At 46.1% G+C, this 18,953-nt stretch overlaps 1 protein-coding gene across 1 annotated transcript in view; it reads right to left on the bottom strand.

Moving 5' to 3' along the window:
* LOC8053993 (4-coumarate--CoA ligase 1-like) overlaps positions 1-18,953 on the bottom strand; it is a 50,665-nt gene that overhangs the window by 12,315 nt on the left and 19,397 nt on the right. The window contains exons 5-7 of the mRNA XM_029987895.3: positions 7,812-7,980; positions 5,149-5,424; positions 4,231-4,375 (exon numbers count right to left, since the gene is read on the bottom strand). Of these exons, the coding sequence (XP_029843755.3) occupies positions 4,231-4,375; positions 5,149-5,424; positions 7,812-7,980 (590 nt within the window). The remainder of the gene's footprint in view (positions 1-4,230; positions 4,376-5,148; positions 5,425-7,811; positions 7,981-18,953) is intronic.

Raw genomic sequence — 18,953 nt, 5'->3', positions numbered from 1 at the left:
TATTTTGGCTCCTCTTTACCTTCCCTGGCCGTAACTTTACCTGCCGCTCCTACAGTATAAAAGGGCGGTCAATTGGACTCCAGGGCCGGTTTTCTCGAAGCGATGGTAAACCCATTTTGGTAAACCACGGTGCCTAGGAAGGGAAAAGTACCTAGGTACTGTAATAAACGGCTGGATATAGCACAACAATAATTATTTTTGATTGGGCAATAAGATGCGCCATCTATCGGTGAAACAAGCCAGTCATATTGTTTATCCTCTTTTTCCGCTGGTTGTCATCGATCTAGTATGGTATTTTAAGTCAAAATATAGTAATGTTGTACATGAAGACCAATTTATTTGCTTCCAATGGTACGAAGAAATTTTAGTTACTATGCTAGAGTCTGTCGACGAATATTCGAAAATGTAAGAAACATTTCCTTCAATATGTTTCGCCATGAACAACGCCTAACTTTCCCGTGTTTCTTCCAGTCTGGCAACGCCAGGGCTGTAGTCTCGTTTTCGTTCCTTGCGACGTACGTTTCTGCGATTCCTGCTGATCTCAACTGTTTGCCCTCTCTTCCGTTTGCCCAACCGATTCACCGGTGACGAGAAGCTAAGCTTCTCGTCACCGTTGAATTGCTGGCCACCGGGGATATGTAGAAACCTCAATGCTGTCGGCGTACTGTCGGCGCACTGTGAACAAAAAAAACAGTACGTCTCAGCTGTTCACCCGGAACGAAGACTTTATTGAGGATAACCCCCTTTCTCCGCAAAGTAATCGCTGCTCACGAGTTGGCGTGCATAGTGTAACAAATTAAACGTCTTAGTATAAATATGTACCAACACTCGTTCGCAAAAATTTTTTTTACTCACCATAAAAACACTTGCAAGGCTTATGTACCGTTATATGTCTTGGATCCCGGACTGCTGAAGAGTGATGCGTTCGCGGAATGCTGCCGTCGGTTAGTTTAGTAGTCCCTCTGAACTACCGCTTTGCTTGACGTGCTAATAGGTTGATGGTGAGTCATTAATATAACAGCCAGATTGAAATGAATGTTCAGCAGAACCAAGCAGAACTATTAGCCCTCATTAAGCGACGCTGCGGCCATTTTGCTTCTAGGTACTGCTCTTCCCTCGGAGCCCCTGCTCTCCCAGTCACGTGACCTGGAATTCCCCCTTCTAGGGACAATAGTTAACTTTAAACCACGGTTCGCGTTCGAGAAAACAGGCCCTGTTGAAAGTCCCTGCAATCAGTTTCTGCGAACGAAATTAGGCCTTTGTGCTTGAGACGATGCGGATCACTCCGCCATTAGGCAGGGACGCTAGGTACTTCCTTGTCCCCATGGAGCTGGTCACGTGACATAAAAATCCCTCTTGGCCGCAGCCGCGGCCGCAGCCGCAAGATGAGCAAATTGGCCCAGGTGTCTCGGGTCTTCGCTGCGATACCAGTAGTGCCCAATATTCAGTTCCGAGTATCTGACGTTACCCGTGGTTGGGGCTCCGCGTTTTTTAAGAAATCCCGCGCTACCGCTCCTTCCGTATACTCCGTTCAACCTTAAGCTGAGACCGGAAGCTCCGTCTCGAGGGCGAGCACGCTGGCTTCCGCGGTGCTTTGCTGGAGCGCGCCTGCGCGTTCACAGTTGTGTCAGCCAGGGTAGAAAGCTCGCACTGAAGGCGGGGCTTCTAGTCTCAACTTAAGGGTGAACAAAGTTTAGTCGTGTGATGGTGGGTTCTGTCGTGCTATCGTGACTGCCATCCGTTCAGTTCGTCACCTTCCGTTATAGCGGTGTCGTTTTGGTCTTGGCCGAGCATAATACCTTCCGCAGCAGGCTCCTCGTCAGCCTTTGTTCAGGGTTTGCTTCGTTAGGGCGCATGAGGGGCAAAGCGTGGCCCACTGAGCGCACGCACTCGTGCACGTTCACTGTTGGTGGGTGCCGGGTCGCATTGTTGGACAGCTCGCAGCGGCACGATTCACGGTTCCGTCGGCTTGCCACATCGTGCATTGTGTTGGTCGGCCCCTTAAGCTGAGACTGCAGCCAATGCCACGAGCACGAGAGCTCGAGGTCGCTGTTTTGAAGCGTTCTCCCACAAAACGAGCGCTCGCACTAGAAATGCATGTCTCAAAGCCAGGAGTGCGGGCTAGCTCGCACTTGTAGCTTTGGCTCCAGTCCCAGCTGAAGGGTGAACAGACTATAGTTGATATGGCTACCAGATTGGTGTTGGAAGATGAGCGCCGTGTTTTTTCCTTTAGCTATCTGCACATCTCATTCGCTTTAATGAGCAGGCATATGCCGCCCTCTGCTTGGTTTGAAGAAAGCACCACCTTGTCGGCGGTTTTAAGCAAGGAGACCTCGATGGGTGTTTCGGTGATGTCATGGCAAATGAAAGGGACGACAAAGGCCTCGAAGAGGTGATTTGTCGTTGTATACTGCTCTCGCAGTCACAATCTTACCAATGCGAACTTCTGCCTAAACACTTCCGAATGTTGGTTTGGACATGATCGTAGATATTTAGAAATCCTGTATTATCCCCCTCCGACTTTGGCGTTGGCAGGTATCGGGGCCTCTCTAGATATTCACGTTAAATTATCTGCTTGTCTCCATCTCGATGGCATCCCTGTGGCACGCCGCTGTTGTGTGCAGTCCAGAGATCGCGCCGGCAGCTGATCAAATCAGTAGGAAGCGAATGTATTGAAACTTCTCGCTTCCAGAGAGCCTGGTGCTCTCTTTAATTAGCCTGATATAGGGTTTGCACATGTAAGTCCGTACATTTAAAAAACGCAATGTTCCAAGTTATTTTTTTTTCTGAAATGCGAAACTTGATCTTCATTTGTATGACTCTTATGTCAAAGTATTCGTTGGCTTAGATTCAACAGCTAATTAATAAAGTAAAGCTCACGCGTAGACGGGATGTTATGTTTAATATATAAAGGTTTTCGGAAACCTGTTGAATTTATTAACTTTAAAAAATTACTGTCAAATAAATACCTCAAATTTTTTCCGTGAAAATCAAAAGCTTATAAATACTTCCCTCCAAAAGTTTATACCGGAAGTCTTTGATCAAAACAATTTTTGTTGTGCCGACAGCCTAGCATAAAATTTCAGCTTTGACCAACTGTCGCTTCGACATGCACTCTAAGCCTTGTAAGAAGTAGACTTCTATCAACCTGCAAATATTCCTTAATTTTAATTTTGAAGAAGAAAAAAACTCGCATAGACCGTAGGGAAGTACATACAGTTACCTAAAATATCTGGTAACGCAAGTTCAGGAGAATATTTCACAACCGAAAAGCTCCGTTAAAGCGGGTTACAACAACACTCTTGATCCCTAGCTTTTTGTTTAACGTAGTATTGAGAAACCCGTCCTTGTTTACAGCTTTCGTCCATAAGCGGCACGACCGAATATTCTTGACAAAGCTTACTGCATTGTGTCCCCTTTTCTTGGCGTCGAGGTAGTGGCGGCATGCGGAGGGTGCTAGGTGTGTTTCGCGGTGTGTGGAGACCACTCAAGCACCAAGCCTTTTTGTACAGCAGCAGCTCGACAGAACGTAAAATAACTGGACGTGCTGACAGCTTCGTTCAGATAGTCGCACCAGAAACCTTGAAGTATTTTTCCGAAAAGTGATACAGCACAACTGGCCCATTGTTCCCAAGCAAAAAACAAGTAGCAGAAGGCTCTTAGTCCTATCAATAACATTCGGTACCCGACTTGTGGACAAAAACTCCAAATGACCCTCATTTTTACGTTTAACGATTTGCTAAGCTTCAGAAGAGATCATCTAACCTATTCTAACCTTGCTTTGTTGTCACAGTAAGTGTTCTTGAGAATTGGCAATATTATATATTCTACACTCGTATGTAGTGCTTCAGTGCTTTTTGTCGGAAAATCTACGGGCGTCGTGACGATTCACTTTTGGCTACGCTTCATTGGCCCTATAAGGTGGTAATTTTGGAGGTGTGACGATCGTGCGGGCGACAACGGTGCGACGATTCGGACTACATGGCGGAGTATAGACCGTTGCATCGCTTAACAACCCGCCGAAAAATGCTGAGTGAGTGAGGTGTGGATGCGTGCGCAGCGTCCCATATGCCGCACCATAAAGCGACAGCGCATGCTCCGAAGGCGTTCCACAGCCCAGCAGACAAAGATGGTAGCGCGCAGAAGGCAATTTTTGCAAAGGTCTATAATCGAAATGCGGCGTAGCAGAGCCGCATTAGACTCCAATGCTCAGTTGTGCAATCGCCTTACCCGAATGGCACCAGCCGTCTTTGTCTCTGAATTCGGAGGTCTTCTCGGGACACTTGTAGTAACCTCTCATGGAGCATGGGCTCTTGTAGCACAGCTCTCCGGGGACCTCGGGACCAATCGGCTCTCCTGTCTCGATGTCGACGAACTAGAGGAAAAATATTGCGCGCGATAAATGTCGATATTTCTAGTTATCGAATTTGACCATACTCTAGGTGAACTGTGGCATGTTCAAGGAAGCTACGAAGCTTCAGAACATATTGCGCAATATCAATCACACTCCCTCAAAAAAGTGGTTGTTCTTGTGAATACTTAAAAGGAGACTATAGTAATGACCTTGGGATATACAGAATCCAAATCGACTCAATACTTATAACAGACAGAGCTCTTCCCGACGCAAAGAGTAAAGATATTCGACTTTTTTTTTTACGTCTATACATATATCATCCGCGGTTCATAATCTACGGTTTTGGGATCACTAACTCATAGTAATGTACCTGAAGTGCGTTCTTTACTGGTGTGTTTACCGCGTTCTTAAAAGTAGTCCCTCAATTTCCGCTAGATGACGTGAAGAATTACGCTGCTGCCTGCCGCCACCCTAGCACAGCAGCAGACGTGGAGGCGAAAGAGGTCTGCTCAGCTGCAGGTCGTTCTGCAACCAAACAGTCGATGGAAACGAAAGCAAACATCAGTTAAAATGTTGCAACCAACGACAACGACCCTTCCGTCCGCTCGCCTTTCTGCCAACATTTCTAAAACCAACCGGCAGGATCGCGACATCCGAAAGCATGACGCACTGGCTCCTGAGAGACAATTTGCGGTCACTTCTGGACCACGTTTGATGCATGGGCGGGATGGTGACAGTAAACACAGCAGTCAAAAGCGTTCCTGACACCGTAATTATTGTAAGGCTTCAGTCACCTTGATTTGGACCATCGGAGCCGGGAAGCCCATGCTGCGAAGATCCATCTCGTCTGAAGGAGGGAAAAAGACGAGGCCGCAAGATTCCGATTGCGAATAATTGTTCCTCAGGCAACGCAGGTCCCTAAAGACCGTCATCAGCGCCTTGGCGAGCACCTCGCTGGGTGCAGTTCCGCCAGTGTTGATCTTCCGGACAGAGTTGAGTTGAACTCCAGTGCGGCGCATCTCGCTGGTGAAGTACAGCAGTTGCGTTGGAGAACTGGAAATGGTTGTCACCTAAAGGACGTAGGTTAAAAGAAGAGCGTATCAATGGTCCTAAAATTCGAGCAGTTGAAAAAATAGAGCAGTTCTGTTCCAACATAAGAACATGTTCCAATCGTAATACCTGCGTGGATGACCATGTCACTGTGTTCTACGGAAGGGTTTTAAAAAAAAGTGCTTGTCCTGGTTTTAATTCAATGAGGAGGGCCTCTAAGCCGGACACGTATTTATTTATTTTATTTATTTATTTAAAAGTTCCCTCGGAGCCCGAAGGCATTACGGAGGGGAGCGGTTTGCATCACTGGAATTCAACAACATACAATAAATAACAACCTATGAATGCAAAACAATATATACATATTAGTAGAACGCTGAAATGTGAACATTGTAAGGCAATTTTTGAAAGCGGCATTGTGAGATATTGATACCACAGACGCTGGAAGGTGGTTCCACAACACTGTGGTTCGGGGTATGAATGAATTGTGAAAAGTAGTAGTGTTACATGAACGTACACCCATCTTGTGTTGGTGATCGAGACGGGGTGATATGTAAAAAGGAGATGCTAATAGCTTGCCACGCAAAGTATGATTGTGGTAGTAGATTTTGTAAAACAGGCACAAACGGAAAACTTCTCTACGCGATGCAAGATTAGGCAGGTTGAAACTTGATTTCATGGATGTTACGCTGGCAGTGCGGTGATAATTAGTACCTAAGTATGAATCGGACGGATCTATTTTGAATTGCCTCAACTGCAGATGTTAATACGTCAGTACCGGGGTCCCAAATTGAAGAGGCATATTCTAGTTTAGTGCGAACAAGTATTTTGTAAAGAAGTAGTTTAAACGATGAGGGGCTGCTGAATACTTTCGTTTTCAAAAACCCAGCATACGATTGGCGTTACTTGTTGCGTATTGAATATGAGATCCACAGGACAGATGGGATGAAATATGAACTCCCAAATATTTGTAGGTTGTTACTTGTTGTAAAAGAGTATGGTTCAGGTAATAACAAGAGACATCAATGTGAAGCCGAGAAACCCTCATTACCTTACATGTGTTAATGTTAAGCTGCATACGCCATAAGTTACACCACTCAGTACACGGTCAAGGTCACATTGAAGGGAAGAAACATCGGACTTAGAAAAAAAGTCGACGAGACTTCTGACCGTCGCGATTGGCCAGCGCCGCGCTTGACATTAGCGCTAGCAAATTAGTGCGGCAGAATACATCTCGCCAACTTTCTCGCCCAGTGTCCAAATTAGAGCCCCAGGCAAGCATAATTGCAGTAATCACAATCGAATTGTGAACACAAGCGGCAAAGCATTTGTTCACCAAAACTTAGAATTCCATTTCGTCACTGACTACAGAGATAGACGCTTAGCTCTACAAAGGTCTACCAAATGTTTGGACTTTTTAGAGCCAGCGCACGTTATATATTTTTTACGATTATATCGACGCAGCTGTGATACATAAGTTTGATATAATAATCGCTTACGTGAAACGCCAAGTTTCTCTAAGTCTGAAGATTATGGATACCTATCATATCCTGTCAGAAGACGTTGCTTACACAAGCGGGAAGCTTTTTGTTTCCAGGTTTTGGTTTGTGACGCTATGACTGTTTTAGCCCCAAAATAACTACTCAAGCGAAACACGCAGCTGAAATTCTCACAGTCTAGCGTAAGCAAGTAATTGTGCATGTTTAAAACGTTCAGTATATTCAGACATAATTAATGAAGCAGAACTGAAATTGACTTCTAATGCTTCATGGAACCACACCAACAAAAAAAAATGGATGCTCGTTTTAGTCATTCTATATTTCCTTGATGCAATTCCGCACCGCCGGTGTTCTCACCCTACATTTTTCATACTCGATCATTTCTTAATGGAACTCATGTTGTTTTGTCCTAGAGAATAAAAATGGCCAACTAAATGTTAGCTGGGGCTTGGAACAGATGCCAAAGTTTCAGAACTAACCGCTACCTTATTAAAAATAATAGATGATTTTCTGAAACGTTCTGCAGTAAAATGGGGCCCCTTTTCGGTTGTCTTCGACTTTCAGCCCCACGTGTCCATCGTCTTCGTCGCCCACCCCTTTACCATTGAAGATTTTCGAAAATCGCTTACAACTTGTTAGTAAGATAACGATTTGTCCTAAAACTTTAGCATATGGTTCGGACCGACAGCCCTACATTTGGACAGAGTCTGATCGATCGACGATGCGTTCTTTAATTTTTTAACTAGAAAAAACACCGTACACCTTTTTAGGAACACCGTGTAGTTTACTGGTGCGATTTGCCAAATTCTACCGATATGGCATTTTGATTCACTGCCGGTACATCGCGCAACATAAATGTACCTTAATAAATACTATAACAGCGTAGCTAAAGATGAATTCCGAAGTACCTGAAATTCGTTGATGACCTGAGCGAACCGATCAAACATCATCATAGGACTGACGACGACGCAAGTTGATCCGCTGCAGGCCGCACTCATGATAAACTGGAAGCCCGATGCGAACGTCAGAGGGTAACAAGCCAACAGGACGTCTGCTCCCTCGTCCGTCATGCAGGCCCTGCAGGTGCAGAGGTGCACTCATTAAAAAAACTACACAAGAAGCCGTGATCTGCGATTAAAATAAACATCTGTAGAAAGTGACACCTTTACGTACACATTAAAAATATTGGCGTTCAAAGGAAACATTTCAAATGCAAATATTTTTTAATTCTAATATGAGTCTCATTTCCCCATCATGTGAATAATAAAATTCACACTAGCCAGCTCATGCCGACAAACACTGGAAAGTACAGAATGCGTAGTGAACGAGCGGGGCACAAACTAGGTGTGTGTTCGACATTACGTGACGTCATGAGGTCACGTGACGTTACTGTGTCATACCGACGTCACGTGACGCAACGTAGTCACATGACTGTGACGTCACTCGGCGACATGATACCACGTGACACCACATGACGTCATGCTGTCACCTGACATCACGGTGCCACATAACGTTATGGTATCTCGTGACCTCACGACATCCCAGAGTCAAGTGACGCCATGATGTCATGTGACGTAACAATGCTACGTGACGTCATGATCCTTCGTGACGGTTTTTTATATTGTTCTTGGTAATGGTTAAAAAAATCGGTTTTATAATAGAGCTCGTAAAATATGCTAGGGTGATCAATAGCTCTTGCCCCCTAGGCTGTAACTGTTTTATTTAGTGACGAAATTGAAAGGAGGTCACATTCCAAGAAAGGTTTCGGATCTCCTCATTCCCGGGAGCACGTAACTTCTCAGCGTAGACCCTCGGCGGCGAAGGGTTTCCGCTACCGTTGAACTACTCTCCGTATGCGGTCGAAGACAATTGAGGGCGGGTGTTGACGAGACCAACGCCGCGCTGTAGAAGCTGCAGTTCTAAGACGTTTTGCCTCATTCACCTGACAGCCCGGATCTCGCACAATCAAACTTTTGGCTGTCTTCCAAGAAACAAGGAACATCTGAAGGGTGTACGGTTTGCGTCTGATGACGAGGTTACCGTGCAGGGCGCCGTTGCCGTTGGTGTCGTCAACAGCCGCGATCAATCATCTACGACGGCGTGCGGAGGGTTGTGCATTGGGAGCGGAAGTGCGTCATCGCCGATGAGGACAATTTTGAAAAGTTATGTGCACCTGAGAAAGAGGAGATTTCAAACTGTCGTTCTAATGTAACATCTTTAAATTCCATCACTGAATTAAAAAGTTACAGCCTACAAGGAAAAACGCATTGACCATCCCCTATTATGTTAAAAGGTAGATGAAAGCATTTGCAGAGCCCTAAACGTTGCGATAACCTGGTCTGCGCACGGTAGTGTGTGCATCCAGCATAGTAGAGCCTACCGGTGCCTGACTGATTGCCACTGCCTCCTCTTCGAAGCACAGCAGGTAGAGTAATACAAAAAAAATAGCTATTCAGTCAGCAAAATAGAAACACCTGCATTCAACTCTTCTCCGGTACAGGGGAAACTGATCATTGTGATCTACAGAAAATGTCAGCGAATCGCGAAACCATTTTTTTTTTAATCTGCAATCTAGTTCAGAGGTTGGCAACTGGCGGCCTAAGGGCCGCATCCTGCCCGCGTGGGAATATACGGCCCACTGCCCGGCACCATACTCACCTTTCTCGCCTTCCACGTCCCCCCAAATATACTAATAAAAAGATATCGCGAATGCGACATGTGTTTATCTCATAGTTAGCTGTCTAATAGCTATACTCGGGATCAACGTTATGTGGCAATGAAGACAAAGCTAGGGGGCAACGCTAACGACTCCGTATGATTGCGCAAAGTAGTTCCAAATGAGCTAGAGGGGCTATAGCAATGAACTGGGATCTCGCCAACGAGGTAGAGGGACTTAGAGTAATAAACCAGAAGTTCTAAAGTGGCACCCCCCCCCCCCCCCCGGCCTGCCGCCATGTTTTACGCAAAACTGACCAGCCGTCACGTGACCTCACAAGAGCCGTGACGAGACCGGTAAGATGCCATCGCCCAGAGCTGGCGGATGAGAGTTTGTTCGGTGCGACGGTACCCGTGACGATCGTGATGTGCCGCTGCCTTTCGACGATATCGGGCTTTTTCGTGCCCTCTGACACAGGTATAATGTGAAGATTTGAAGGAATGACACTTTACACACCTTTTGGGCAAGATCGCTCTGGGTCACCTGGATATTTACACCTATGAGACAGCATCGGCTGTATCGCCGTACCGGTGCTCGGATTCCCGAATCTGTTCGAGGATCGATGGAACTTCATGCTTTTAGCATTAAATTTTCACATTCTCTTAGCTTCCTTTGAACGTTGGAACGTCCGAGAATCGATGCGAAATGTATGCGTGGGAAGTAGGGCCCAGGGGAAGTTGTTTTAGCCCTAAGTAACCGCACAATCACGGCAACTTTTAGCGAGGAAGCTCCTGCGATATTTAACCTGGTGTGCTAATCGACGATTATACAAATTGGTAGTTCTCAAGATTTTCATATAACGTGCTTTCATTCGATCGCAGTAGTCTTTTTAAGTGAAAAGCTGGTGTTTGTTTAAGTGAAGTGCACGCACACTGTTACAAAGCGTTCAAACCAGTCATTCTGAAGAAAGGTCATTACGAACGTTTATAAAACAGCTCATATATCCTCTTGAAACTCAAACCACAGTTAGCAATTCTTCACATTTTTGATTGATCAGTGCACAAAATGTTGTATTCGATCTCCTTTCAAAATTAGTATTAGTAGGCTCTTTACCTTGCCGATCAATATCAATAGTTCACAGTAACGTCTATGTGTATAATCAGACTCGTCTTAGATTGTTGTCTAATCCATCATCCTAACATCTAGGATCTTTTTAAAAAATGCAGCCCCACCCTTTAGATGTTCAGAGATAGCACCACACATGTCATCAATTCGTTAAATGCAATGAAGCTCGGAATCGGAAGATTAACTGCACATTTTTATCTTTCGTAGGATTTATTGTAGCAATATTGCTTTTCATCAAGAGTGCACTGTATTAGTCGGTCAATTATTTACTTCGTCTAATTACCTGGACAAAATGACTCGTATTTGTGTTCATCCCTTGCCCGAAGAGCAGTCTTGTTACAAAATGTTGACTACCATTCCTTTCAGTTTCTTCAACAGACCTTTTTTTTTTCTAAAGTGTGGGCCGCCTATACATTGTTTCACCGTAAGTTGTTAAAGAGCAACCGCCACAGCCCCCTCGAGCCAATCAGAGAGACGTGGTGGAGGTATGCGATAAATCTCTGCAGAAGGAGAACACTCTGATGATGTGTTGTCACATGCCTCTCTCCAACGTGCATATGGGCTCACTGCCTTCGCCGCTTGGCAAATTGCGATGAAATGAATTACAGTAGCTACTACGCCAATTACCCAAGGCCTTCATACTTCGGGCATTTGTTTGACAAGGATGTTATGTCAGCAATCACTGTGAAGTCGTCTCAGCGTCTATTGGACTCGAATGCTACATTAGCGTTCGACGTGAACTGGGGCCCATTTACGTGTTTTACGCCGAAAAAAAAATGGTGACAGTCAATGTTGCTTGATGGGGTTTTGCACAGGGTATATTGTGTTATACGTATACTAAATGTTCTGCTATATGACAATGCATTAACGCATTATATTAAACTAGATGTTCACAAATGTGATCGTCTTTGTAATGAACAAGTTACAGCAATAATTATTTCTTAGAAGTGTAATATTTATTTTCAGTTGCTGGGCCCGTTCTCTGCTCATTAATGTCAGTGTGCTATGATGGTATTATAATGTGTGTTTAGTTTTAAATATCTTCTATGCAATGCCTACAGGGGTCCCTGAAGGAATTAAATAACAAAGCAACATTTTCAGATCACTGGAGTTTGTTTTCGGGTGCACCATATGTTCAGGAGAGGTGGCAAAAGTGCAGCCACATGCAAAAAATCTGCCATTATGATTTGTTCCATTTATTAATATTAAAGTGTCAGAGATGCGAGTGTCCTCAAAAGCTCCACCGCATGCAGTGAACACAATTCTTGATGTGTAAACTCTGAAGGCGAAAAGGACTGTGAATATTACGCATGCTTGGTTAGTATATCGAATATGTTTATTTCCACTTGATTACATAATTATTTATAATTGTCAAACGGTTCCTTAACAAGTTCTTTCTGCGACAGTCTCGCGTCAGGCGTTCAGCCGTAGTACCTGCGTTCCTTGTTGTCAGATGTCTCTCCTGCCACGTCGGTGTTCAGTTTGGTCGAGTGGCGACTTTGACTGACTGATGCCACCTAGTGATCATACGCCCTGTGCCGCCACTGACATTTGACGCTCTGAATCTGCAGGGCTGGCTTCTAATCTACACATTTTTCTGGCAGTTTTCTGCGTCAATGTAGCGAGCTTGTGCATGTATTGCTTAAGTGGTTGTATTTTTTGCTGTATCGTTGAGTTGATGGCTCGCAACAATGTTTGTTTGCTATCAAAGCCACTTCACTTCCATTCCGCAATGGTTATTTCTTCTGCAAGCCGCGACCACTGCAACTTGTGTAAGTCTCGTGTGGCAAAGTGAAATCTGGTGATGCTTGGTGTTGAGTTTATGAGAACGACCAACCATTTTATTTCTTCAAGCTAGACAGATGCATTCTTCCTCGAAGTTAGAAATTGTGTGGACAAAATAATTGATGTCGCCAATTACTGTTTCCATTGCACGACGACCGACACCAAATCAGCTGCCATTGCATTGCAGCCAAGCTGCTTGGCCGTGCTTAGTGTAGAAGCATGTGTCATGCTAACCTCCCGTCGAGGTGATAGGAATCGAAAGCCTCGGGATAGTGTCGGCACCAGGGACAGAGGCTGCCAACAATACTTCTTAATGTCCCAAGGTTGCTCCTCGGTACGTGGTCAAGGGTCGTTCGGCACGAACCCTCGCAAGCCAATTCATCGGTACGGGCACCCCCGGTAGACATGTCGGCTTCACGTAGTGGTAGTAAAGTGGTCGTAGGTCGGCCGATTGCTCAACCTCCGTCTTCCTCAGTGTAGTTTATTCAGTGCGGACCTAGACTGGTTCTTCCCGATATCGGCAATGATGCAGAATTGGGGTTCCCGTTGAATTGGCATACTAATGGGCAGTCCGTGGCGTTAGTTGTGCCATTGCGACGTAAGTCCCTTTTGGTTAAATGCTGCTTCGCTAACAGAAATCTCCGGTGGAAATGCGTGTTTAACTTCTTCCCGAACAATGTCGGCAATCCCAATAAACCCGGACGACTGGCGACAGGACGTAGCTTCCTGATCTCCTCCCGGACAACATTTTGTATAATGTCGCGGATGCCTGGAAGACTGGCCAGCTGGACGACTCTAGTGTCGAGACTCTGGGGAGTTGCTGATAGTAAGGGGCTCGGGCGTGCAGTGTACGTTCAATGTTGAAAGCTTAGGTGATGAACCCTTCGACTGTTGTCGGAGGGTTTACGGACAGGGCTGCCGACGATGTCGTCCCTCACATAAGGGACATGAGGATTCTAAGCTTCTTGTCTTTTGTAGCATGAGGGTCGGCGCCGGCGCTTAATCAGGTGCAAAATATCCTCCACGAAGACTGCGATACTCTCCTTGGGGCCGTGTCCTGGACCGAATTAGGCATTCAGTCTTCTTTTGTCAGTGCTGATTGACGAATGTGCACTTCAGCTCGATCTTTCAAACTTCCCAGGACGCTGAGAAGGATTCGTGGTTCTCAAACAAGTGCCTGGCAGTTTCTTCCAAAATAAGCATAGGTTCTGCAGGTGCTGGTCGTCTGTCCACCCGGTGTAGCGGGCTACATAGTCATAATCTTCGATACAGTCCTCGACGTCTTCATACACACTGCCGCGAGAGGGCGTCGGAGTGCGAGGTGCGACGGGCATGCAAACAATGGTGGGAGCGGACGCGGTTTACTGTCATGGGTTAGTCATCGTTGGCTTAGTTCGCTTCGGTTTTTCAGGCAGGCGACCGAATTCCGGTGGTTCTTCTTGCTAGCAGCAACTGACTCGAATTTCAAATTCTTTGTGGTGTATTAGCGGGGTTCGCTCTTGTAAGACTCGCTCGTCTTGCAGTTTTTTTTTTTTTTTTTTTGCCCGGCTAGGGATTGTATTTGGTTCACGGCTTGGCGGGGGTGTCAGAGGCCGGGCAGCCCGCCACCCTTGTCCTGTTGTTGAGCAACTCGGCTGAGGGGCCGCCAGGGTGCACACAAAGTGAAGTGCTAAGGGTAAAATACCTAGCACCTCCAACAGAACGTACCGTGAAAGGTGAGCATGGCCTGGAACTTTCTACAATAGTAAGGATGGATACAGAGACTGGACCAAGCATCCGTGACAATAAAAAAAACTGACACAAAAAAGTCTATTCTGACCAGTAAAGAAGCTGCATTGCTTTGGTAGTATTTTCTCCGAATAAGTCAACTCCTCGGAGTTTTGACGACTGCCGTGGACGAACTGAACTGAAATGGATGTGGGACCACTTTGCTGGTAATGAGCCGCTGCAGGTTGTCGCTGCGAAGCGGCGTGAACGAGTGGGCTCGGTAGGTAACACGCGCCCCCGTGATACACGCGCGATGAACTGTCCATAGAGCTTGCGATTCGCGTAACGAGTGTTGATGAAACATGTATCCACGAAACGCGCGGCAGACCAGCGGATTTAATACCAACTGTAACATTTGTGCTCTGTGAAGTGCACGTCTAGGCCAGGGCAATTCGGGAAGCAGCACAGCATCACCTAGCACGGCACAAGAACTGCCAGCTTGAAAACAGCTCTTCGGAGTGCCGCACAACTGTGCTCCGTGAAAATGCACGCCTCCGCCGGAACAATTTAGGAAACAGCACAGCATCATCTAGCACGAGATGGGAACTTCCAGTTCTCCGGTGAGCCGAACAACCAAAGTGAGCCTTCGGTCTTTTGAACGAACACTCTCAAGAAAAAAGGTTGTCAAAAGGTGTATTCTTACACCCTTTGTCCCATATAATACACCCCCAAACTTTAATTCGACATACAGCGCCCTACAGTCGAACAGACGGCCCGAAATTTTAGGAGGGGCTTGACAGCCGTGTGGTACAACTTATTAAAAGAACTAATGAACGTTTCAATGAACACGAAAAAAATAATCCGGGTTTTCTTGGTCCTACTGTAAAAACTCAGTGTTTTTTCTATGTGGTCTTTGATACGTACTTTAGCTATTTAAAATGTTGTACCACACGGCTATCAAGCCCCTCGTAAAATATCGGGCCCTCTGTTCGACTGTAGGGCACTGTACGTCGAATTGAAATTCTGGGGTGTATTATATGGGACCAGACATGTACAAATTACTCAAAAAAGGTAGTTAAGTTAAGCTACTGAGTATCGACGCCAAAAGTAATTTGAGTAGAGTAGAAATTACGCATTTGTAATAGTAATTGAATAAACTACTAACTACTCTAAAAAGTAGCGAGTTACTTTGAAGTTACTTTCGAAGTTACTTTTTTATATTGTTGTGGAAGCAAAATGAACAGCAGTTTTGATCAATGAAAAACCCTGCGAGCCTAAAATAAATGCAGTTTACTTATAGCTTGCGTTTTCGCCAAAATAGTTTATTCGCTCGCAGAAGCAATTGACTTTCAAAGTTCTTGATAGGAGAATTTTCCCCTTTTCCTTTTAAAGACGTCCCCAGCCAAGCTAAATAGACGAAAATAATCCCTGGAAAAGGGGAACAAAGGGACAAAGGACAAACACAAATCTCCAAACACAGCTAGGTGACTGGTGAGCGACCGAAAAAATCCGCCTGGTCTGGGTATCCCCTGAACCCGGGACCTCTCCATTACATACACGGACCAGGCGAATTTTTTCGGTCGCTCACCAGTCACCTAGCTGTGTTTGGAGATTTGTGTTTGTCCTTTGTCCCTGTGTTCCCCTTCTCCAGGGATTATTTTCGTCATTCTTGTCCAGCTCGCTTGCCCCTTTGTATTTAATTGCATTATAACTAAATAGACGTTCCACCGTGGCACTGAATGGAACGGCAGCGTTGAATTTGAGAAACAGGCTGTGCAGGGTCAGGTAAGCGAGTGTCGGCATCTTCGGTGTCCATGACAAAACATGTGAGGTTTGCCTCGGGTAGAGGCCGTTTTAGAACAAACTTTCCTCCTTTTTTTCTTTTTTCTTCGTCAAGTTGAGATTGTTATGACTGGAACCTCTTTGTTCCGACGTCGTTCTGTGAGTACGCTGAGAGAGTGCACCAGACCGCCAAGGGTTCAAGTCTCGCGCCACGACGATGTAATCATCCGGACGACTGCGCGTTCCGTTGTAGTGCTAGTGCTACGCTACTCAAAAAAAAAAATGTTTTGGTTTAACAGAAGATGAACCGAAGTATACTTCGCCGCTGACGCCGGTCCAACAAAAGGATCTCCCAAGGGTAACTCGCAATCCTCGCCGGCGACTACAATATTCTGACGCGCCTGACACGCCTGACAAGTAAATCGTTTTTAACAAAGAGGAGGTCTCCCAGGCATGAATGGTCGGAAGGACGCGAATGATTACGTGAACAAGCATCGTCGCTCGTATACAGCTGCAGCTGGAAGCGGGAACGTGCTCCCATGAACGGATTAACCGTGCCAGGGTTTGTGCGCGGGGGAGTCCGGCTTTGCAAAGGCGTATGCGCTGACGACAAGGCGACCATTGGAACAGGCGCCCAGCTGCGAGGTCATTCCAGTGGCGCCTCTCGTGGAACCTACCGCTTGAGTCAGAACTCACTAAAGACAGACAACAACTCTCGGAGTGTCCCCGTCTTTCACGGTTGCAGCTGGAAACGCGGCGCCTGCGTGCATTACCGGATTAGGTCAATACCCGACCAAGGCATCTCTTCCTGCGTTCGTGCGCGCCAGTGTTATGTGTTGGCTGCTCGTCGCCACCTTGACCCAAGGACGCCTTCCCCAACAAGGGGGCCCCTTGTTAGGGAATGCCACTTCATCTGCCGGCGTCTTATTCATTTCTGCGCTCAAACTTTCGTGATGGGCAAAATTAGCACTATATAATTTCTAAAGTAGTTAGTAATTTCAGTAGAAGTTACCTGAAAAAGTAGTTAAATTAAACTACTAATTACCCAAATCAAGTTGTAGTTGAAAGTTACCAAGTTACTCGAAAAAGTAGTTAAACTACAGTATTTGGAGTAGTGTAGTTGAACTACGTCCACGTCTGTATGGGACAAACGGTGCAAGAACACACCTTTTGACACCCTTTTTTCTTGAGAGTGCCACGATTGCACACTGCCAAGCACGACTCCCGCAATTTCCGTAGCCTAAAATGTGTATTCAAATACATTACACACGCTTCACTCAAGACCTCGAAGGTTCCGATGGTCAAGTAGAGCACAAAAACGTCGCGTTAAATTTTATTCTTGTGATATCCAAATCATTCCGAGGTCCAAGCATCGCAGGGCCGATTGTCTTTTTTGTAGCAATATCAGCAATATCCCCGTCGATCACCAGCGAAATGCACACGGTTCCTTCGTATTTCCACGTCATACCTACGTGAGAGACCACTCTGAACTCTGAAGTCGCCTTTGACCATCTTTATATGCGACGGCTCCCGCAACTGAAATCAACTCACTCATACCACCGACAACGAACAACGCATCCGACAAGCTCTGGCCGATGCTCCGGCCCAGCTGGGGCCAGCCGCTGCCTGGGCGCTCCCATCTTTCCCGTGATGTCACGTATTCGGTTTGGTCACGTGACGAGTAGTCACGTTTGCGTTGAATGGCAGTGGCCTGTAGTAGGTTACTTTTAGTGCAGACCGGAACCCCGGCGTATCGCTCTAAGCCCCTCTACCTCGTTGTATCCCGTTCACCAGGCAAAAGTGACCCCCACTTGGCGGCCACCATGTTGCACAATTTTGACCACTAGACACGTCACCATACCAAATCCTGAGGCTTTCACGCAAAACTGAGCCGAGAGTTCTATTGCGATCGCTGTAAAAAACACACGATAAACTACGTTTCTTAATGCTCTTAGCCCCAGAGACCAATGTCCAACTCCGCTAACAAAAAAGATGCAGCATCGCGGCTGATGGCATCTAGGGGAGGCATTGCGAAGCTGTCCAAGTTTTTGTCGTAAAAGCATAATTTGGATTTTGAAGCAACGAAATATAACTTTTCTCGTCGGCACTGTTAACAAATATTAATAAGCAATTATTTGTGCGCGGTACTTCGTCGAAATCTAGACGTAAAACTATAAGGTCACGTGCCTGGTGATCAGAAATGTGCAACATGGAGGCGGCCGATTGGGGGTCACTTTCAGCTGCCAGTTTATCACTCTAAGGCCATCTAACTCGTTGGTAGTTCCAGACTCACTTGATTTCGGCTTCAGTTTGGGTTTTGGGCATGACAGACAAGCATTTGCTACAGTTCATCTCTTCGTATTAGGATCACGGCTGGGGGTGCTGAACCGTGATCGCCGAGCATGCAGCATATCTGCCTCTCTTTCCTTACGTTTCATCCGTTTGTAAACACAAGGTAACGCTTTTACTGACGCACTCGGACCGACTTACAACGTAAATTAACCCGTGGTCGACCTCGTCGAATTTTATTTTCTTGCCACCGACACGTATATGAGCCGTTGATTTAAGAAATGCCAAAACTGCAGTCTTGAGGCCCCTGATACGCAAACTCCTCTTGTGCTAAAAAATCATAGCGCGGGCGGGATATACCAAAGTAGCTAAAGTTGAAGCTTTGGCGAATTGGTATGATATTGCCACGCTCGGTCGGCGAGCGACCGCGTGCGTGGCCGAGTGGTTACCGTGCTTGACTGTCGCGCGAAAAGTCTGAGTTCGATTCAAGTCAGTGGAATGCTCTTTTATTTGTTCTTTCAACATTGCGTTCTAGTGTGTTCGAGAACATTTTCGTATGATCGAGTTCCGAATGTTCCAGTCGCCGAACCATCTAGGCCGATTGTTCCAGAACCCAACGCGCGTACATAAGGGACTCCGCGTGCTGATCTGCAGTCAGTCTCGCCCCAGCGTTCGACTCAGCTGTTACGCCGACTTCGACGCCCGC

The sequence above is a fragment of the Ixodes scapularis genome, unplaced genomic scaffold (assembly GCF_016920785.2).
Source record: "Ixodes scapularis isolate PalLabHiFi unplaced genomic scaffold, ASM1692078v2 PGA_scaffold2__306_contigs__length_199485367, whole genome shotgun sequence".
Taxonomy (NCBI): domain Eukaryota; kingdom Metazoa; phylum Arthropoda; class Arachnida; order Ixodida; family Ixodidae; genus Ixodes; species Ixodes scapularis.
The sequence above is the reverse complement of the archived record's forward strand: the minus strand, read 5'-3'. Positions and strand labels throughout refer to the sequence as shown.